The 23,482-nt window shown below is 40.2% G+C and overlaps 1 protein-coding gene across 5 annotated transcripts; it reads left to right on the forward strand.

Annotated features, from left to right (window-relative positions):
- Window positions 1–270: 270 nt before the first annotated feature.
- slc16a13 (solute carrier family 16 member 13) lies at window positions 271–23,259 on the forward strand. Of its 5 annotated transcripts, none has more exons than XM_057327955.1 (6): window positions 271–459; window positions 19,878–20,114; window positions 20,230–20,373; window positions 20,461–20,717; window positions 20,859–21,372; window positions 21,493–23,121. In XM_057327955.1, exons 1-6 carry the CDS (start codon window positions 456–458, stop codon window positions 21,729–21,731), a joined length of 1,395 nt encoding a protein of 464 aa, XP_057183938.1. In that variant the 5' UTR covers window positions 271–455; the 3' UTR covers window positions 21,732–23,121. The 5 variants fall into 5 exon arrangements, with proteins under 5 accessions (XP_057183938.1, XP_057183934.1, XP_057183935.1 ...); XM_057327951.1 differs by lacking the exon at window positions 271–459 and adding an exon at window positions 16,432–18,885 and having other exon boundaries at window positions 18,981–20,114; XM_057327952.1 differs by lacking the exon at window positions 271–459 and adding an exon at window positions 16,432–18,885 and having other exon boundaries at window positions 19,085–20,114.
- The last annotated feature ends 223 nt before the right edge of the window (window positions 23,260–23,482 follow it).

Genomic DNA, 23,482 nt, shown 5'->3' on the forward strand with positions numbered 1-23,482 from the left:
CATCTATTATAGTTACATTTGCTACAGGTGGGTGGTTGTTCACAACACGTCGCTAGAGGGCTTTATTTCAAACAACAAGGTATGTTAATCTTCTTTGCCTAGTTAAATGTTTTTCAGCATGCTGTAGTTTACCTGGTCTTTTAAACTAAATCTGCACGTTTAGTTTATAAGTAATCAGACCTGATCAAAGTACAATACAGAAAGACAACAGGAAAGTTTAGGTCTAGCAACTAGCTCGTGCACGCGCTGACGGGGCGGGGCTTCGCTGAATCCACTCCAGCACTTGCGAGTGATAGATTAGCTGTTCGTGTGGGGTCAAAAGCAAGTGACTGTCACAGTGTGACAGCGTTGAGTTTACCGAACGATAAAGGACGTATGCTTTTATAAAGAAGGGGGTTTTCTTTGATTTATTTTAAAGAAACATGACTCGACAGGAAAAAGGGTGATATCGGGTTATGGGTAAGTCTTCCGGATATTATATTTAGTCTAATAATCTGCATTTTTAAATATTTTATACGTATTTTTCATATATTTTACCGCCAATGAATGCATTTTGTTAAAGCTCATTGAAAACAACTGCTGCGCGAGAATGCACTACTGCTAATGCTTGTGTCACAGCGACGACCACGGTGAAATGATAAAACATAACGTTACATATAGACACGGACAGTACACATACCTATGCGCGAAATAAGTGAATGCTTGAATCCACCATTTTATTGTTACTGTATTGTGTCAATGGTGACAACCGTAGTATTTATTCATTTTGTCTTAGCCACACATGCGCGGAATTAGGCTGCATAGCAATGTGAGTACTGTATGTTGACAAATTAAAGGGATACTTCACCCAAAAATGAAAATTATGTCATAATTTACTCACCTTCGAGTTGTTCCAAATCTGTTTAAATTTCTTTGTTCTGATTAACACAGAGAAATATATTTGGAATAGTGCTTATAACCAGACAGATTTTGCACCCGTTGACTACCATAGTAGGAAAAATACAATGATAGTCAAAAGTGCCCCAGAACTGTTTGCTGTCCTACATTCTTCAAAATGTCTTCTTTTGTGTTCAACAGAAAAAAAACCAATAAAGTAAGGCCGATAAACGATATCATATCGAATCGCGATAGAATTTATGTCGATAACGATGATAAACTATTGGCATTTTGACTCGATATGGATTCATCTTAAAGTCTAACAGACAGCAGAAACAAACAGCAGCTTTTAGCATGCGTGTCAAAGTAGGGCTGTGCCAATAAACGATATCATATCGAATCGCGATAGAATGTATTTCAAAAACGATCAGAGATGGGAAGTACTTAAGTAGATTTTTCTGGTATCAGTACTTTACTCCACTATTTATTTTTCTGACGACTTTTTACTTTCACTTCTTACATTTTTACGCAAATACCTGTACTTTCTACTTCTTACATTTTCAAACCAGGCTCGTTACTTTAGTTTTAATCTGTATTTGATGCACAATCAATATTATTTCTTGTCATTGCGTGACTTTTTCAACCTAATGATAGGTCTGCCTAAAAGCCGAAGCGCTGTGTGAGGTGGCCACTAGCCAATCAAATGTAAGAAGGCGGGAGTTACTGTTTACAGAGCAAAGCGGTGACCAATCAAATCAAAGAAGACGGAGTAACTGTTCTCAGATCTCGAGCGTGATATTCTGCATCATGTGGTGACTCGTGAATGGTAGGGTTTTTTAGCGCGAAAGGACCAGATTTTAAATATGTACTTTAGCTATTCGCATGTTCTACAAACATATACTTCACGAAAGATGTACTGTAGTTCTGTCAGAAGTTAAGGCAGCTCGTTAAGGTAAGCGCATTATTGTTGCTGTTGTTCATTAGTATGTATGAATTGCATGTTTTTTGCTATCGTGGTGTGTGCGTTAAGTTCATGAACGAGTGAAAAATACCTGCTCATTGCGTTGCTTTCGATGAACTAATTATAGTGGGCACTTTTGCACAAAAATGCGCTAATTTCCTGATTGCCATTTGAAGTGGTTTCTGGACATATCCTATTAGTCTTATTTTCTAATTTTCTTAATGCATTTGCCTTGTTTGATCTGTTTGATCTATTTTCCTGATTTTTATTATATTTTTTCATCTTGTCATGATTAAAATTATAAGGAAATAAAAAACGATCCTTATCAACGTTGATTGACATTGCAATAAAATACTATCACATTATTTTGGAAGTTAAAATTTTGGGCTGGTTTTTGTTGGAGTGAGTAGGTTTTAGTGAGCCTTTGGGCTGGAAATCATCCACCTAATCTAGCAACACTGACATCAGTTTTAATGTTGAACGAGTGTAACGTACAATGTAAGAGGCTAAACATTTAATATTTTAAAGCGAGGCATAATTTCAAGAAATGTGTTTAACCAATCGAGAAAAACAGTAATGGTTACCAAGTAAATTGACTTGCCTAATTAATTATCTCTTTATTTCTCAGTTTTCTCTTTTTGACAAGATCTCCCAAGTGTCGTCAACCTTTGTATAATGATATGTCCATGAATGGTCTGTGCTTAAAATTTAAAGGGACAGTTAATCTAAAATTGAAAGCAGTGAAATTCTGTTATAAAATGTTTTGACAATCACAGTACCAAACAGTCATTTCCTGGCTATTACGCATCGCAGACATAGGCTAGTAGTCTAAGAAGCTGCCACGGACCAAGGCGGAAGGCAACACAAAGAATAGCTAAAATTATGGTTGAGAACTTGAGACAAAGGGAATTCTGTCACAATTATTATCAATACACTACCTAGGTAGTGGCAAATAGATTTATTCCATCAGTCTTTTTTATGCTTGTGTTCTACATAATGGTAGTTCAGTTGTGAGGTACGAGCGTGACTCTAAAACAGGTAGTAGTATTGGCTACTTTTTACTTAAGTACATTTTAGAACCCATACTTTATACTTTTACTTGAGTAAACAAGTTTAGTCAGTACTTCAACTTTTACTTGAGTACTTTTAAACATGAGTATCTGTACTTCTACTTAAGTAAAGGATGTGTGTACATTTGCCATCTCTGAAAACGATGATAAGCTATTGGCATTTTGACTCGATATGGATTAATCTTACAGTCTAACAGAACGCAGAAATAAACGCAACAACAGTCAGTCAGCGTGCAGCTTTTATCATGCGCGTCAAAGTACAAAGTCCATTTCATACTGCACTTGGCAAAGAAAACTCAACATGAGGAGGAAAACATTACTGGAAGCGGAAACAAAGGTGAAACTAACCCCGAGTTGTCATCACGCGGTTTATCAAGTGTCTTTTTTTTTCGCAATCGCCGGCTAAACAAAACAAACTTGAGGCGCAATTGCAAGCGAGTTACTTCGAAACTCAAGCACAAACGTTTTTATATCCATCGTTAACATATCTGCTAACATGAGCTGGTGCATATGAAACAAACCAGCGCTGCCCTGTACAGATTAGAGATGTAATGAAGTGAGTTCGTTTGCACATTAAAAGATTGAACCTTGTATGTAAGATGATTGCATGATTAAAGAAATGTACTACAGTTTATGTGAGATGCCTTTTTAAAGACTAAGGTTCATTGAATGCATTGAATAAAACCCACTACTCGAGCAAGACATTATTGCAGCGTTATGTATGTGCGCAGGTGCTGAGCCAATAGCGTTCGAATGTACGCAGTAACGGAGCCCTTTCATTGGTTGAATGTACTGAATGAACACTCCCTTTACTTAACGAGTCAACTGAGTCAAAATGAGACTGAATGAACTGGTACATGTTGTTTATGGCCTAATATCCTCTGTGTTGCAACAGTGCATTCATTTAATTGAATTTTAACTGGTTAAAGGTTAACTTTTGTTAATAAACTGTATTTAAAATAGATTATTTTAAATACAGTTTTTTAATTAAATATATATCGAAATAAATATCGTTATCGATCAATATTGAAAAAAACTACCGAGTTTACTTTTTTGCCATATCGCCCAGCCCTATGTCAAAGTACAAAGTCCATTTCATACTGCACTTGGCAAAGAAAACTCGACATGAGGAGGAAAACATGACTGGAAGCGGAAACGAAAGTGAAACTAACCTCGAGTTGTCATAACGTGGTTTCTCAAGTGTCTTATTTTCCTTCGCAATCGCCGGTTAAACAAAACAATCTTGAGGCGCAATTGCAAGCGAGTTACTTCGAAACTCAAGCACAAACGTTTTTATATCCATCGTTAACATATCTGCTAACATGAGCTGGTGCATATGAAACAAACCAGCGCTGCCCTGTACAGATTAGAGATGTAATGAAGTGAGTTCGTTTGCACATTAAAAGATTGAACCTTGTATGTAAGATGATTGCATGATTAAAGAAATGTACTACAGTTTATGTGAGATGCCTTTTTAAAGACTAAGGTTCACTGAATGCATTGAATGAATCCCACCTACTTGAGCAAGACATTATTGCAGCGTTATGAATGTGCGCAGGAGCTGAGCCAATAGCGTTCGAATGTACGCAGTAACGGAGCCCTTTCATTGGTTGAATGTGCTGAATGAACACTCCCTTTATTTAACGAGTCAATTGAGTCAAAATGAGACTGAATGAACTGGTACATGTTGTTTATGGCCTAATATCCTGTGTTGCAACAGTGCACGTCCAGGGTTTTTCCTGCATAAAGAAATTGGAGGCGGCCGCCTCAGTCAAATTTCGTGCCGCCTCAGACTAGTCAAAAATATGTCGAGTGTCTTCACAAAAAATACTGCGTGCATTAAACAGATTGTCATTTGTAACTGCAGTTGCAGCATTACGCCACAATGGAGGCGCTGTTTCTTTACCAGCACAATGAGACGCTGAAAAGTTCAGTAAAAGAGCTATACTAGGAGCTGTATTAGCTGTGTTTCACGGCTGTTCTGGTGTTTTACGTTAAATTTCTTGAAAAGGTTTCCTAAATTAACTTGCTGTACATCATTGTAATATTTTTAGCTGTGAAGTTGGCTCGTTGAATCAGCGTTATTCTGTACACAGCGAGTTCGCCAGTATGAACGCACATTGCGATCAGAACGACTCGCAAACAAATGACTCCTTTGAACCAATTCGTTTACAAAGAATGTAAGAGATCAGTGAATCGTTCAAAGCTCAGTGAACTACAAGAGAACGTGGGGTGTGAATGAGCTTTGCTCATATAGTTACACGGGTTACTTATGGGCTAAAAATCTTATAAAAAAAGTCTTATATTCAAATTTTCAACTTTTCTGTTTGATTGAATAAATTTAAGGCTTACACGCGAGTTGCACCACCTCCGCCTCATTTTGAGCCAGGAAAAACCCTGATGTCTAATGAGGTAATATCAATGACTCGGTTTAATTTAATTTTAACTGGTGTAAAGTTAACTTTTGTTAGACTGTTTTGTTAATAAACTGTATTTAAAATAGATTATTTTAAATACAGTTTTTTAATTAATTATTTATCGAAATAAATATCCTTATCGATCAATATAGAAAAAAACTATCGAGTTTACATTTTTGCCATATTGCCCAATAGGCGATATAGCAAATAGGGCTATTTGACAACCTCAATCTCCAGACTGTGACCACTAGGTTTTACAGATGTTTTTTTCATTTGATCAAGCCATTTGATGTCTTGGGACCTGTTGTTCATAGGGGTGTTCGGTTCTGGGTTTTTTGGAGTCGACTCCAATTCTCGACTCCCACTTTTGGAGTCGATGGAATCGACACTTCGACTCCATTTACTGTCATTCAAAACGGGCTCAGGAATACGAATACGAATATAAAATAAATGAATGAACTTCAGCTTGGGAACTTTGGACTGGCAACCAATCTCCAAAGTCACTAGCAAATACACATGCATTTGTGTAACGAACACCATTACAGAGAGTTTTTGTGCTGTCAGACCAGTTACTCCTTTCTGGTCCTAAACCGATGTGGTTTTCCAAGCGCACGCAGCGCAAGGACATGACGGCCCAGGTCTAACCGTAGCTGTAGACTTATGGTAAAGCTAAGACATTTCGTTTCCTTTATTATTTTTATAATTTTTGGATTTTGGAGAGTTACAGTTATACAAATGAATATGTTTTGTACTTAAAGACACCGCGTTTCATTGTTTTGAATTGAGGTTCCGTAAATGTGTGCTAAACAAGCCTAAAACATTTTTTATTCATTTTCGATTAAGAGTTTATATATTCACCCTAGGCTAAGTTCAACACATTTTTTTAAAAAGGCGTTGAGCCTACCTTGTGTTCTTTTCTTAATGTAACTCATTGCCTTTCTGTGTTGGGCATTTAACAATAAAAAGTATTTAAAAATATCAACATGTCATTTTAAATCCAACAAATATGCAATAATAAAAACCCAGCAACAAGAACTTAATATATGATTTGTGACTTCCTGGCTGTTGCTGATTTTTTAAGTTTTTAAGTTTGATGAAACGCTTTATAATTTGTTTCCACAAACTTGTTTTGATTTGTGTCCAGTTATGCGCACAGACTCACATTTAAGCATAGCGCGACACTTTCATTTAAAGCAACTTATAAAGTCTTAACAGTCATTTAGAGAAATAGAGTTTTTAATAAGAATTTGAGAATTTAATGTGATCAGATTTAAGGTGAAGAATGAACGGGAAATATTGCATGCCCTTTTGTGAGAGAACCAGTAGATGTCGCTCATGCTCTGATTAACGCAGTGTTTTGGATCTGATGTAAACGTGTACAATCAGAGAGAGTGGAGGTATGAATTTTACCTGATTGGTTTTTAAATGTTATTCGTTGCTTTGCGCCAATCACAAAGACAATTTAACCGATTTGAGTCAATGACAACATTAAAAATTACGGAGTCGACGAGAGTCGATTCCTGTCTTGGAGTCGACTCCCCGTCCCTTGTTCATACAGGCAAAAAGAAAACAGTAAGACACAGGCAGTTTAAGTCAATCAAATAATGGGACTGTTTTACTCCTATATGACTACACTGAATATTATTTACCTTGAACTAACTTTACAAGGATTTTGTCATTAGGATGAAGTTTATATTTTCTGCATGACTAAGCCCCGGTTTCACAGACAAGGCTTAAGACTAGTCCCAGACTAAAATTAATTTTGAGCTGTCTTAACTGAAAATAACTTGCCCTGACATATCATAACCATTGTTTTGTTGTCTATGAAACTGGGCCAAAACGCGCTAACCATATTTTTAACACTTGTTAGGTCAGAAGCATAACCTAAATTGGTGTTAAAGGTCTCCTCAGACGAGCACTTTCAACAAGTTGGTATGATTTATTAGGGTCTTCATGAAATGTCTGGAATATATTTTGCTTAAAAACACTCAATGGCGGTGTAAACAAAACCCTTCTTGCCTCGTCAAAAACAGCTATGCTCACAGCAACCCGTTTTGGTGCATGTCTCTTTAACTGATAATGAGTTACAGAGAACCCCACCCCCCTTCTGTCCTGCGTGTCAACACAACACACGTGTAGTACTGCCATGGCAATGGTTTAGCTAAATATATAGCTAATATTTCCTGAATTCCTCTGCGGTTAGTTTCGTCTTAAACGTCTCAAATCATTCGTCCGGAGACAAAAAAAAATAAGTCTCAGCAAATCTTGTGCATGTATGCTTACCTAAAATCCACGAAATCCACTGCAGATCTCAGCGGGAATTACATGGATTTTAGCGCTTGTCGTTGACAAGTTATAACGTTACACACACAACGTGAGAGCTAGTTTGCTGTGACAGATTTTTCAGCCTAAACGCGAATGATTTGAGACGGTTAAAACGAAACTAACCCCAGTGTTCGCCCCTGTTCATTAGCAAAACAAACAGCTTGCCGCAGCTAAACATATTAACGCACATAATGTATTAACATTCATACAGCTAAACTCCAAGTGTCCATCTGCACTTATATACAGTAAGTTTAACACTGGCTTTGAATGTTCTATTTAGCCCGTGACTGACTTAGCTCCCTTCGCTATCATATGCTAACGTTATCTTCCTATATATACGGTACATGTACGTCAATTCAGACTGTTGATAAATATTACTTACATCGGCAGCTTTGTCTCGTTCAGTTGGTCTCGATCCCGCTTTAGGAACAACTTTGAAGCTAATCCTGCTTGTACTGTCCCAGGTTGATAAAGCACTCCGTCTTGAAGTGATTCGCGCAAACAAGCAGGTTTTTACTCATGGTTTCTGATGGATTTCCACTAAAAATAAAATAAATCCACTCCCGTCTCTTCCTAGGTTTGGACTCTGTGCAGCGACTACATTGCATGTTATCCACGAACTTTAGCCATGGCGTCACGTACACCGCTGTCGCTTGTGAAAACAACAATGGCGGAGCGTGGTGGGTGGAACTGTGTAGATTAAGGGGCGGTAACATTATAATAAAATCAGCTTTGGACGTCACAATCGGAGTGAATTCTGAACGGCTCGATTTCTCACATGCTTGCAGGGAAAGGCACACCAAAACAAACTTACTGGGTTCTTATTTTTCACGTTTTCTGGGTTGCTAGATGCACCGGGGACCCGATTATAGCACTTAAACACAGAAAAAGTGGGGTTTTCATCTGATGTCTCCTTTAATGTTTGCTAATTCTGAGAAGCACATTTCTTCGAAGACAAACAAATTGAACTGGCAGTAGGTCAGACTGTTATGACAGTTCAAAGTCTAAGTCTATCTAAAAAATTCATATGATCAACTAATTTGACGGATAGATAGAGGTGGCAGCTTGTTATGCAACTGCAGTTTATTTGCTAGTTCCTATCATCTGTTACTGGGGTAATAACTGATAAGATCCACATGAAGAAACTCTGTAGAAAGCTCTGCCTTGGACTGTTTAGGACATATTTATTACATATTACATAAACATTTTTAAATTACGGTTGCTGCATATAATAAGATCATGGGACACCGTGTTTAAATTATGTTCAGTCCCACAGATTTTACCCAAAAATAAGTGCAGACAATGTGCAAAAAAGGCAGCAAATGATGTCAGGTCTGCTGGTAACTTGATAGCATAACTAGGCTGTAGCAAATACTGTGATAATGATAAATCAAGAGCATATCCAGCATGAACCCATGGGAACAACCTTAAATAAACCCAATTCATTTCATTGTGTGAAGATGTTTTAATGCTTTTCTTTGGTCAAAAACTGCACTCTTAAGGTTCATTCACATTGATCGTGATGCAAAAAAGCAAAGCAAATGGCCGACAAACTGATCTTTTCACATCAAGGGTAAAATGATTGACTGTCAACAGATATTTCACTCTTGTGAGATAGGTGGCGCTGATGGCCAAGCCCTTGTTTTCATTCTGACGTGTCATAGTGTCTCATAAGGGATGTGCGATACTGGCAAAAAATGATATCTAGATATTTTCTGGGATTTCCCGATAACGATAAGCAGGCGATATTTTGCATCCTATAGTCTTATGTTGTATTAGCTCCATCTTACATGTTACCAGGATAGTCATTGTTGATATTATTAATAGAGAATGAGAAAGATTTTCTCATCAAATCCTGTCATAATTTACTTATTCTCATGTCAACCTTTGTGACTATTACTTGTGCAGAACTTAGAAGTTCTTCTTTCACAGAAGAGTCATATACAGGTTTTCAACAACATAAGGGTAAATAAACGATGTTAGAATAAATTATATTTGAATGAATAGAAATGATGATATTTTGAGTAAACTATCCCTTTAACCCTTATGCGGTTTTCGGGGTCTTTTTGACCCGCAAATGACGTTCGCTAAAGTAAAAAAAAATCTTTGTCCAAATGGCATGATACTTTGGAAATGGTCAACACTTTCTAGATCTACCAAAAAAATTTGGAATGATATCTTGATTTTATGTTGGTGTGGAAAAAAATTCACACTCATGGGACCCCGCTTAGAAAATGGACAAAATTCATCCTCAAAATCAGAAACAACGCAGATCATACATAGACAGGAATAAAGTGGCACACTTCCAACAATGCAAAAAACATCCATAATGCAAAATGATCATGCTCACACGCACATAGAGAGAGAGAGAGAGAGAGAGAGAGAGAGAGAGAGAGAGAGAGAGAGAGAGTGATGAAAGGATGAGACGAAACAATTTAGTATAGACACACAGTTCTCTTACAGTTAGTAACTGATGTTTAGATTAAATTTGTAGCATTATATGAAAAACAGATGATTAAAATAAATTATAAACTCAAAAGACTGCAACTTTTCTCTTTGTAACATCTTGTTCAGGTTTGATTCTAAACATAATTTAACAATATTGAAAACTAATGCTAAACTTTGACAAAAAGTAATTTTTAATGGATATAATTGTGATTTCATAATATGTATGAATGATATGAATCCAATCCATAAAATGATTCCAACTGAAAAAAAAACGTATAAAGATAACTTTCAGTTGGTCTAATAGCACATAGGAAATAGTGTAGCTCTGCAGTACACCCCAAACGAAGACCGCATAGGGGTTAAGGAAATGGTCTTTAAATGGAATCGTTCAAGTAGAAACGCAACGCATCACGGTGAACTGTGCATGCAGCATACAAGCAAGAAGCACACTGTAATAGAAAAGTAGCCTACCAAAAGCAAACTTGTGTGGGATGCTTATGTTTTACATTAAGTTAATTGTATTGCTCTTTTCTTTGGAACAGTTTTTTCAAAGTAGAACAGCTCGTTCACGCATGCTCTCATTTGGATTTAAGCCTTATTTGTTGTAAGGTATTCAGAAGCAATAAAAGAATACGAAAACACGTGGATTACTTATGAACTGAATCCTTCTTTACTACTGATCAACACGTAGCACACGTTAAACATACACACATCTTCTTCGTTTTTACTTCACCACTCTATAGAACTCATCTCTATCTCCCTCTAGTGTTCGTACCTTAAAACAATATAATGTAGACACAACATCTCCCCTCAACGTAAGATTTTGACCTTTCTTTCTCCCGTTTATAATAACAGAATATGCCCACATAATCACACAGAATTACAGATCATGCAATCAACCATAATATCCACCTAATGCAAGTATTACGAACATTCAATGAGTTTTTCCTTTAACTTATCGAACAGGATATATTTAACTCAACAATCAACGTATAACCAGCACAGAATAGCATATATGAATGTTGTATATAACAGTACATTATGTCTGAAAGTCTTTAAGCCAAGAGGGAGCTCTGCGCATTCTTAACGGTCTACCCTCGTCACACTCTGCTGAGGTTTCCTCTACTATCGCAGGTGCCTGAGGAGGCAGTTGCACAGTTCTGGCCAATTGTGAAGAATGCCATTTTCTTCCATCCTCAAGTAAGTACGTGTTCGGACCTACTTGTTCCTCGATTACCACAGGATTTGAGAATTTGCAATGTCCCTTTGGAACGTGAAAAGGCTTCCGTACTCGCACCCTGTCCCCGGCTTTCAACACCACTGGTCGTGCACCACGCTTTCCATCCGTGTAGCGCTTCATCTGTAACTGCTTGCGAACCACTCGTGAGCGGACAGACGCAGGCTCGAGAGTGCTGCCAGAAGCATTAAGAGTCACATGCAATTTCGTTCTCATTTTCCGTCCATGGAGCAATTCAAATGGCGAAACGCCTGTAGTGGCATGTGGCGTAGAACGGTACACTTGGAGAAAGTCAGTAGCAGTACGCTTCCACGGTGTAGACTGAACAACAGCCGACTGTACGCAGTTTTTAAGAACCCTATTGAAGCGTTCAATGGCACCATTCGCCGCTGGGTGGTACACTGCCGTGCAAACTGGTGTGATTCCTCTTTCTCGCAAAAATGTCACGAATGCATCCGACGTGAATTGTGGCCCGTTATCCGTAACCAACTCCGTGGGGTAACCATGCCTACTGAAGACGCTCGTGAGGAAATCAATCACTACAGCAGTGGTCACAGACGATGTAAAAGCAACTTCAGGCCATTTGGAATGGTAATCAATTAAAGTGATAGCGTACTTACAGTCCCAAACAGCGGTATCGAACGGACCCACAATGTCCATTCCCAGTTTACTCCATGGCACAGCTGGAAATGGCACCGGTTGGATAGGGGCGGTAACCGTCCGAGCTGTTTTGTCCAGCTTTAGACACAACTCACAGGAGGAGACTTGGGCGTGAATTGCTTTATCCATTCCCGGAAACCAGTACAGTTCTCTTAAGCGCTCCTTAGTCCGCACGATTCCCTGGTGGCCTTCGTGCGCGAGCGTTATTACAGTGTGCCGTAACGATACGGGCACTACTAAGCGGTTGTCTCTGAAGATCACATTGCTTTTGACACAGAGTTCGTTCCTTAGGTGAAAGTAGGGTCGTAGATCGGCATGCACAGCTTTTGCAGAGCCCGGCCATCCTTTATTGATGTGAGCACGCACCAAGGTCAATTCCGGACACGCAGCCGAAGCTGTTTCAAACTCTGTAGGCGAGATCGCTGTTAGAGCAGTAGACAACAGAGCAACCAGCTCTGGTTCCTCATCGGAGTCGAAAGCAGAAGTGCACTGAAGAGGTAACCTTGATAGTCAGTCAGCAGCATGATTCAATGAGCCAGCACGGTACACAATGTCGTAAGTGAAGCACAGAAGACGGGCGGACCACCGCGCAATGCGCATCCCGGCCCGTCCAGCACCCCGTGTTGACAGCAGAGTGGTCAGCGCCTGATGGTCAGTGCGTAACGTGAAACGCCTTCCCCATAGGTATGTGCGCCATTTCTCGACTGCCCAAACGCATGCAAGAGCCTCTTTTTCCACAGTCGAATAGCGTCGTTCAGCATCAGTTAAAGTTCGTGAAGCAAATGCCACTGTGCGTTCGCTATGATCTGGCTGTACTTGCGCTAGTATTGCCCCCAGTCCATAATCTGACGCATCCGTGGACACTATAACTGGCAGTTCGGGGTTAAACAAAGCAAGCGCTGGACTGTCAGTTAAACAGGTCTTGACTTCCGCGAAACTTTGCTGTACCTCGGCAGTCCATTTGAATTCAACTTCGGGGCGCATGCATGCACGCAACGGTTCCACCAGAGTGGCTTAATTGGGTATGAACTTGTTGTACCATGACAGCATGCCCAGAAGAGAGCGCAGACTAGTAACATCCGTCGGCGCTGGAGCCCGCGTAATAGCGAGTAAATGTTCTTTATCAGGTTGGATACCGTCTCCGTTTACCATGTGTCCCAGAAAGCGCAGACAAGACTGGCGAAAGTTGCACTTTTTCTCATTCATTCGTAGGCCAGCCTGTCTGAGGCGTTTGAGAACTGTGTCCAGAGCAGCGTCATGTTCCTGTTGTGTATGGCCGAAGCAGATGATGTCATCTAAGTAATTCTGCACGTTAGGAATGCCTTTAAGTATGATTGACATCATTTTCTGGAATGCAGACGGAGCCGATGCGAGGCCATATGGAACCCGGCAAAAGCGAAACAATCCTTCATGTGTGATAAAGGCTGTAAGATCACGGCTGTCTGGATGGAGCGTAACCTGATGGTAAGCATTTTCCAGATCTATAGTGGAAAAGATTGTGGCACCTGATAAAGCAGCTAGAGTCTCATCCATATGTGGCAGTGGGTAGGCATCAACTATTATGGCTTTATTAGGCTCCCGCAAGTCAACACACATACGAATTCCTCCCGATTTCTTTTGCGTCACCACGTTCGGTGAAATCCAGGGCGAAGCATCCACTCTCTCTATTACACCTGCGCTCAGAAGGCGATTCAACTCCTCACTCACGGCAGCACGAACTGAGAAGGGCAGGCGCCGTAATTTTTGTCGCACCGCAACAGCTGAGGGTAAGTAGTTAACTTTGTGCATAAACCCTTTTGCACAGCCTACAGTGGCCTGAGGTGCAGACGCGGAGATTTGCATTACTGGTGTCGCGGGAAAAGAAGTAGGTGCCTGTGCCTCGGATGTTCGTGCAGAAGTGACGGAACTTCCTTCAATGCAAAGGTGGAGAGAAGTTATTAAGTCCATCCCCATTAGGGCTGTTCCTGATTCCACAATGAAGAATGTGGCGGGGCAAGTGGCATTGTCTTTTAGAACTGTCGCAGGCATACATCCAAGCACAGGAATAGGCGAACGTGAGTAAGTAACCAATCGAGCAGTCGCTGGCTGCAGATGTGTACTCTTGAATTTGTCCTCATACACAGATCGAGGCAACACCGACACTGAAGCACCTGTATCCACTGTTAAATCCACCTTTGCAAATGAGTCCGTCTTTTGAATGCCCACAGCACACTGGATTTTATGTGAAGCGCTGCATTCTCGTATTAACAGCACTGTGTACTCCGGCAATTCAACTTCTCTAACAGTGTGTGTTGGTGTTGAACGACACACCCTAGCAAAATGTCCTTTCTTTGTACAGTTTTTACAGGTTGCTCTCGATGCAGGGCAGTCCCTTGAATTAGCTAAGTGTTCGCTAGAACCGCAACGAAAACATAAACGTGCAGATGCCACAGGTACCTGGAACTTTTGAGAACTCCTTGCAGTAGACGGGGCTCTGTGCTGTTTGCGTTGAAAGACGTTCGGTTGAACTTGAACGGCTTGCACAGGAATGCTGTTCCCTTGCATGGCTCTCGCTTGTTCCGCCGCCGACTCGGCTTGGGTCGAAATCGCAATTGCGTCTGTCAGTGTGAGGCTAGATCTTAGGAGCAATCTTTCACGGATTCGGGAGTCAGACACATGCTCGACTAGTTGATCTCGGATCATATCATCTGAGTTAGGAAAATCTCACGTTGATGCTAGCTGTCGTAGCGCAGCAATGTAGTTCACTATCGACTCCTGAGCTCCTTGTGCTCATTTGCGAAAGTTATGACGTTCCACTACGACATTTATGGCAGGCGTAAAGTGTGTACTCAAAGCAGAAATAGCAGAGTCCAACGTGTCTCCGGCGTTCGGTAAGGTATAAAAAATCCTTTGCCCTTCGGTACCCATGCAATGAAGGGGCAGAGCCCTTTTCCTCTCCTCGGGCCAAGCATCACCTGTTGCTCCCACTACTAGGAGGTAATTGCGGAACATTCTTATCCACGTTGCAAATGAAATGCTAGGCTCACCTGGGCATGGCAGAAATAAATCTGGAAAAGGAACATTTAGTGTAGCCATCTTGCTGTAGATGAAGTCCGCCTCGTCGCCAATTTGTTGTAAGGTATTCAGAAGCAATAAAAGAATACGAAAACACGTGGATTACTTATGAACTGAATCCTTCTTTACTACTGATCAACACGTAGCACACGTTAAACATACACACATCTTCTTCGTTTTTACTTCACCACTCTATAGAACTCATCTCTATCTCCCTCTAGTGTTCGTACCTTAAAACAATATAATGTAGACACAACATTATTGTTCCAACATCAGAGCTCTGCATTGCGACTTTGGAAATCAAAATGGATTTATTCTTCCTGATTTACAGTATTCATCAGGAAAACCCTAATTAACTCCTCGAGTAACATCATACCTCTGCGCCCCGCACCATTTAACTGTGGGTTCACACCAACAGCGACAAAGCGAGGTAGAGCTGCACGATTCTGGATAAATTGAGAATCCCGATTCTTTTGTTTCAAATAGAGATTGCGATTCTTTAACGATTCTGAATGATGACTAAAAGTAATACATAATTTACTAGAGGTTCTGACAAAAAATTAGGTATGTAGGACTTTGCTTCAAAATTATTACATATTTTATGGTTAACCTACAGTAGTTATAGTGAAAAATTTCACCTGTAAACGTTTAAAATAACTTTGGCAACTTGATGAAAAGCTCTAATAGTATGGCGTTATTATAATGACAAATGTCGCGAGCGCATTATTACAAGGCGAGAGCGCATTCTTGTCATACGAGCGCGCGAATCTCTCCGCTCGCACGCCGATTTCCTTTGCTCGTGCACAAAACTGGACGCGCGCTTTCAACTATACGCTGCTCTCTTATGAATTTTCTCTGCTCTCGCTCAGTGAGCGTGTGCGCACTCAAAATGCGTTCCGTGCGTCCACGAATCCTTCGGTACTCTTGCTCTCGAGAGGTCCTCCTGTGTGTTCCAGGCATTATAGGCTGTCAAAAGTAGTCAACCAATCAGGGATAGGCTTCCACGGCGGGCCAATGAAAATGCGACCTCTTAACTACAGTAGGCCTAATTGTTAAAAATGCTTGATGAAGAGTTGTTTTTCGTGTTCTTTTCTACAAAAGTGTCATGTTAATGTGTAATTCTTGTAAAATAGTATATTGTAAATTGCTGAGTTTCATTCTTATAAAATCTTTTAATATATAAATCTTTTAATGAGTGGATTCTTGCGTGTGGGTAGGTGGGTGGATGGGGGGCACCATGAGGTCTTAATACGCCTCTGGATCCACCACGTTCTCAGGTAACAATTTTAATATATTTGATGCAACATTATTAATCAAATGTATATTATAAATGAACGGTAAGGGAGCGTTTGGTATATTGCATAGAAGTTCAGTTTTGTGCCCTGAACTTCTGGAACACTGAATGCAGAACACTTACAGTGTCTGTCTGCAAACGCATTAAATGCATAACCAAATAGGTATAGAATATTATATGATATTTCCAAATGCTCCAGTGCTATTATTGTTTTGATATGTACCGTTACTTGTAGTAAATATTATTTTAGAATAAAGCTAACTTAAGACACCAATCTAAATTGTTCGGTAATCAATTTAGTACTATTTTGACAATACTATGTTTAGTGTAGGACATGCATGAGGACCACATGAACTTGAGGGTGTTGGCCTGTTTTGTCTGAATAACATGGTAGTTAAACTGACGTTTATATGTAGCCTACAAAGCATCCTAATGCCCCGTTCATTTCTAATACACATTTGACTAATAATGTTGCATCAAATATATTAATATTGTTACCTGAGAACGTGGTGGATCCATCTTGCTTCGTTGAAAACGTCGAGTCACTTTCAACCAATAAGATGCCATGTAAGAGGTCGCGTTTTCATTGGCCCGCCGTGGAAGCCTATCCCTGATTGGTTGACTACTTTTGACAGCCTATAATGCCTGGAACACACAGGAGGACCTCTCGAGAGCAAGAGTACCAAAGGATTCGTGGACGCACGGAACGCATTTTGAGTGCGCACACGCTCACTGAGCGAGAGGAGAGAAAATTCATAAGAGAGCAGCGTATAGTTGAAAGCGCGCGTCCAGTTTTGTGCACGAGCAAAGGAAATCGGCGTGCGAGCGGAGAGATTCGCGCGCTCGTATGACAAGAATGCGCTCTCGCCTTGTAATAATGCGCTCGCGACATTTGTCATTATAATAACGCCATATAATAGCGCAGCTTCTCTGTTAGCGTAAATACAGTGATAAGCGCCACACACTCTGATGACGTGTTTTACCGCAATGACGGATATAAACGCGCACTCGGATTTGTCAGCGCTACAAACTGTCTGCAATCGATAGTTTCGTTTCAAACCTGTCTAGTTAAGATGTGAAGCATATTCAGAACAATGTAAGAAAGACACTCATAAGAGCAGTTTTGTTGTCAGGCTGTATTTACTCTATATGTTGGTCTGTTGTTTGGTGTGAGATTAATTTGGGCAGCGTAGGAGTTTGTAAACGCGTCTCATGCGTGTGAGTTGGCAACTCTCTGCTTTAATCCCAATACTTCTGTGATCATTGGACACAGAAATAATGATGGTGTGTGGTTGAAAAGACTGTTTTTGACGTCGTTACATACCTTATGATAATAATGCTATCTCTGCTTATGCGGCAGCACCAGCACATATTGAAGCGTTATGATTTTAGTCCGAGGTAAGTTAGACAGGAGAATCGTTGATTTTCATTAATGAGATCGCGTGGGTGTTTGAATCGAGATCGTGATCTTTTAACGATTAATCGTGCAGCACTAAAGCGAGGAGATGTCATTCATTTCAATGGAGAGCCGGCAACTTCCAGGGACCCGAGTGGTGAGTGGGTGTGTCTCGACGCGACAAAGTTGAGATTTGCTCAACTTTATGCAAATGATGAGCGACGTTCGGTAGCGACTACCAATAGGAGTAAAGCAGCGGAGCTCACGTCATCCGACTCTTGTCAGTTACACAGAGTTTGTTTTTAAATGTTACTAGAGCAACCAAAGCTAGGAACTCAACTCAACTTTATTTATATAGCGCTTTTTTACAATTTTCATTGTTACAAAGCAGCTGTACATGAGACATATTGACTATAAGCAAAACAATTAAAGTTATACCTGTAAAAACAAGAAAAATGTGAAAACACAGAAGACAGATATACCCACATACAAAACACTCCACACACACAATATGCACACGTACTAACACACATAGACACACACACGGACACGCAGACACGCGAACGCACACACACACACGTCTGGTTTACTATCCCCGTGGGGACAGTCCATAGGCGTAATGTTTTTTATACTGTACAAACTGTATATTTTATCCCCTATCCCTATCCCTAACCCAACCCCTAAACCTAAAGATCATAGAACACTTTTTGCATTTTTAGATTTTTTAAAAATATTGTTCTGTACAATTTATTAGCTTTTTTGCCCGTGGGACCTCAATTTTGGTCCCCACGGTGACACGAGTCCCCATGTGTTGGTGTGCATTCAGGTTTAGGTCCCCACCGGGATATACAAACATGAACACACACACACACACACACACAGACACTATACACAGACTATAAATTCCTATATGCAATATTAATTAACTAAAACTTTAAAATTCTAAAGCAGCCTCCCCCGGCCAGGCAAAACAGTATGCAAACGGTGGTGAGGAACCCAAAACTCTAATCGAGAAAAAAAACCTCAGGAGAACCCAGGCCCAACCAGGGGATTCCAGTTCCCCTCTGGCAAAAGCTGCTGCCTCTGCACAAGCTCGACAATGCTTGCACAACAAGGCTAAATAAAAATAAATAAACTTACTAATCAGGTAAATTATAGATTTAAGATTATCATTAATAATCTAATAGCATTTGAAATTTTGTAGTGAAGACGTGTCAAGTCACCGCGTCCTTCTTTATCCAGCTCTATCATCTCAGCTCTTGTCAGGTCGCCGCTTCCCATTCTCCGCTCTACCATCAGGTCAGGCCATGAAGACGTGTCAGGTCACCGCGTCCTTCTTTATCCAGCTCTATCATCTCAGCTCTTGTCAGGTCGCCGCTTCCCATTCTCTGCTCTACCATCAGGTCAGGCCATGAAGACGTGTCAGGTGACCGCGTCCTTCTTTATCCAGCTCTATCATCTCAGCTCTTGTCAGGTCACCGCTTCCCATTCTCCGCTCTACCATCAGGTCAGGTCATGAACTGCATCCTGCTCGCTGTGGTAACCTTGGAACAATGAGACAAGACTGGCTGAGAGTAGAGTACTGTTCTGCACTCTTTGATGCAACAAGTACATCAGTTGTGTTTTTGGTTCCGGTTGATCTAACTAATGCAGCCTAAACCCTCAGAGGATTTATATTATGGAAGTGTAGTGTATGTGAGATTAAAAAGATGCGTCTTTAGTCTAGATTTAAACTGACAGAGTGTGTCTGCCTCCCGGATAGTGCAGGGAAGACTATTCTAAAGTTTAGGCGCTAGATAGGAAAAGGATCTACCACCTGCACTTGATTTTGAAATTTTGGATTATAATTGGTGATTTTGAAATTTATGATTATAATCGGTTTTGTTGTCTTTCGTCGCATCATGCCGCTCCACGGCGTCCAGTGTAGACGGGGTATAAGTGTAGTATTTCTAGCCTAGCCTGTGGTTACACAAATGGTAATCAGTCTGCCAAAAAGTTGTTACTACACTTTTTGCTATAATAAAACCATGAATACTTTTGACACACAGTGTGTCAGTTGAGAATTACACAATCCTTCTGATTTATTTATGCTCTCTGTCTGTCTTTATCTGTTTCTGTTGTTATGTCTCTTAAACGCAGTGATGACTACGCCCCAAGAGAAACAGGAACAGCAGCAGTCCTCCCCTCAGGTGATGGCTCCTGATGGGGGTTGGGGCTGGGTGGTGGTAGGGGCTCTTTTCGTGGCTTCTGCCCTGGTCTTTGGGCTCATCCGCAGTCTGGGCATCTTTTTCGTAGAGTTTGTGCAGTACTTTGGGGAAAGTGCCCAAGCTGTATCCTGGATTACATCCATTGGGGTGGCAGTACAACAGCTTTTTAGTAAGTTCTAATGTTCTAATGAATTTATTAATTCATGTCTATATCAACATAAAATACATATTTAGTTTGTTTGCTAAAAACCATTACTCTGGTTTTCTCTTAATTATGTGTGTAGGCCCAATAGGCACAGCAGCATGTAATGTGTATGGAGCTCGGCCAGTTGTTATGATTGGAGGATTCCTCTCAGGTCTAGGGTTTATTCTGGCTTCACAGGCAACGACTCTTTCACATCTTTACCTGACCATGGGACTCATCTCAGGTAAAGAATGATGCCCTTATATGGTCTGTCCTTTAGACTATTCAACTGCAAAATTGAAGTTTTTGCTCTTATGTTTATCTTTGTCAGGTATAGGATGGGCTTTGGTCTTCACCCCTATTATTGCATCAGTAATGCAGTATTTTACCACACGACGATCTCTAGCCATGGGCCTGGGCTTCACTGGCATCGGTCTTGCCTCTTTTGCCTTCTCCCCACTTTTTCAGTATCTAGTAGAAGTTTATGCTTGGCGTGGAGCCTTGCTCATCCTGGGAGGCCTAAGCTTTAACATGATCGCCTGCGGGGCTCTCATTCGACCTATATGGAATCCAAAAGCTGTGGTAAAGGTTTGTGGTTCATTGTTTAGATCTATGGGAATGCTGCTGTTTATTAAAGTGTAAATAACATACATTACCTTTATCAGTAAAGTAGTTCTATGGTGTATGTTTTTATCTGTATCCTGACATGCTGTTTTGTGCCCTACTTAGGCTAAAACTTCATCCAACCATAACAAATGCTCCCGTATACATGAGTGCTTTGAGATCTCCCTGCTTTCACACCGTGGCTTCCTCACTTACACCCTGGCCATCACCTTCTTCAATGCGGGCTACTTTATCCCATATGTTCATCTGGTTGCCCACAGCCGTCACATCGGCTTCAGTGAGTACCAGGCAGCGTTTGTGATCTCTGTCACCGGTGTGGCAGACATAGTGGGTCGTGTTGTATCCGGCTGGGCCTCAGACCTCGGTAAAATGCGAATGCTTCACATGCTGACGGTGTGGACTGGGTTACTGGGTATATTTCTGCTGCTTATTCCTCTTGGTGTGACTTACTCTGGACTGTTGGTAGTCAGCCTTGCTTATGGGTTCTGTGCGGGAGCAATGACCCCGCTGGCCTTTGCAGTGGTACCAGAGATCGTAGGCATGGAGCGGATGCTAGGGGCCCTTGGCCTCCTGCAGTTTTTAGAGAGCATCGGAGGGCTGCTGGGAGCTCCACTTTCTGGTAAAATCCACTTACACACAATAAAATCACAGTGATATTTGTAAAAATTCTGCTAATATTTTATCAGCTATTAGATTATTCAGCGTTTCAACAATTGTCTCTTGTATTTTTTCCTCCCAGGCTGGCTGAAGGACTATACTGGGTCATATACAGTATCTTTTGTGGCTGCGGGAAGTTTCCTTGTGTTAGGTACATTGATCACATCGACTCTTCCACATTTTTGGTCCTGTACGAGCCCTTCACCTCCATCACCAAAGTCGTCACAGGATGCCTCCATGGAAGATGGACTACTGAAGCAACCTCTGCCTTCTGTTCCTGAGAAACTGTGTCCCCTGGATGATATACCTGTACTCAGATAAAGAGTGGTGCGACAGCCATCTGACGGAACTAGTGCACAAAGAAGAAGAAAAGACAGGAAATGCCATTCCATGAAATTAGCACAATTTTATAAGTCTACTACTGATATTTGACATTACGTCAAATATGATATTCGCACATGCAGAGGCATTGGAACCAAAAGTAGTTTTATAACACATTTTTATAAAGCCACAATACGTACGATTGTTTTGAACACAAAAGAAGAATGTGGGTAACTAAACAGTTCTGGGGCACCATTAACTACCATGGTATTTTTTTCATACCATGGAAGTCTGTGGTTCCCCAGATATGTTTGGAAACATTCTTCCAAAAATCTTAGGTTGTGTTCAGCAGAACAACAAAATTTACACAGGTTTGGAACAATGTGAGGGTTAGTAAATGATGAAAGAATTGTTACATAGTTTTGTTGTAGAATTTGTAGAATTGTTACAAGTGTTAGAAGTTAACATTTAGCTAGGTCTGTTCTACTAACATTTTTTCCCATTTACACTTTAACACAGATTTGTCTTACCTTGAATACAGCTGGTCTGTTGTAAAAAGCATGCAAGAATATAACTGGATTACTGTTTGCAAGGTGTTAATGTAACATTACCCACTCCTCATGAAAGGTCCTAGTTGCCTTTAGATTCATAATGCACACAATGCTGCCTTTACACACTGTTTTTACATTCCTTAAATATAAGGATGGATGAAGTAAAAAGGCAGTAGCAATGTTAAGGCCATGCAGGGATTCCCAGGGAACACATTAAAACAATTTACTTGTACTATAAAGTGCTGAAAAGAGAAAAATTGCTATAAATATGCTGCTATAAATATTGCATAACAGCAATGATTGATTACAAAAGCAAGTGGTAAATAAACATGAACATGCTTTTTGAACTTTGGCAGAACAATTGGCAGGTTAACATTTCACTCTTGTAGAAATGATCTTGTCAAGTTGTCAGAACTGTAAAGGGCATGAAGTTGCATAGTCCATAAGGCACAAATTTGATGTTAATTTATATCAACATAGTAGCTATAATAAAATGCAAAATGGAATTTGTCCATCTAATCCAGGTAATTTTCCTCTTTATCAGGGTACCACCTAATATTACAAGTCTCTACTTTGATGCTTTAATTTAAAATTTTACTTTGATGCTTTAATTTAAAAAAAGAGGCTTACAGTGTGGGTTCCAATCCAATGACACTTTGTATTTGAAGTAGGTAAGATTTGTGTTTAATATGGTTAATAAATGTTATATTTTTCCATCTTTTTGTTTTGATTATGCTTGTTCTTCTTAAAATGGACATCCTGCACTGATTTAAGTGTACAGTATGGTCGCTTAGTATAATTCAGTGACATTATTTGCGGTAACAACTAGTTGAGCCATGATACGTGACAGATGCTGTTATGATGCCACACAGAACATGATCATTTGCTGCATTAAGAATATTCAACTGTTGAATGATTGGTGCTTAGATTTTGTAGTTTAAAGACATTCAGAATAACAACTATTTCAGTGCAATCAGTTTATGTGTATAGTCAGAGACCTAATATAATTCCAAGACTTCAGGTTACAGATTACAATTTCCACCTAATCATTATGAATAATGAATATTAACTTGAAAATAAATTTTATTTTTAAGCAAATGTGTCCTGCACATTATACTCAGTACAAATAGGCTATAACATGTAAAATTTAAAACATTTATAAGAACCTAAAACACTAAAAAACATGTACCCTTTATGTCT

Source organism: Triplophysa rosa, unplaced genomic scaffold (assembly GCF_024868665.1).
Source record: "Triplophysa rosa unplaced genomic scaffold, Trosa_1v2 scaffold344, whole genome shotgun sequence".
NCBI lineage: Eukaryota > Metazoa > Chordata > Actinopteri > Cypriniformes > Nemacheilidae > Triplophysa > Triplophysa rosa.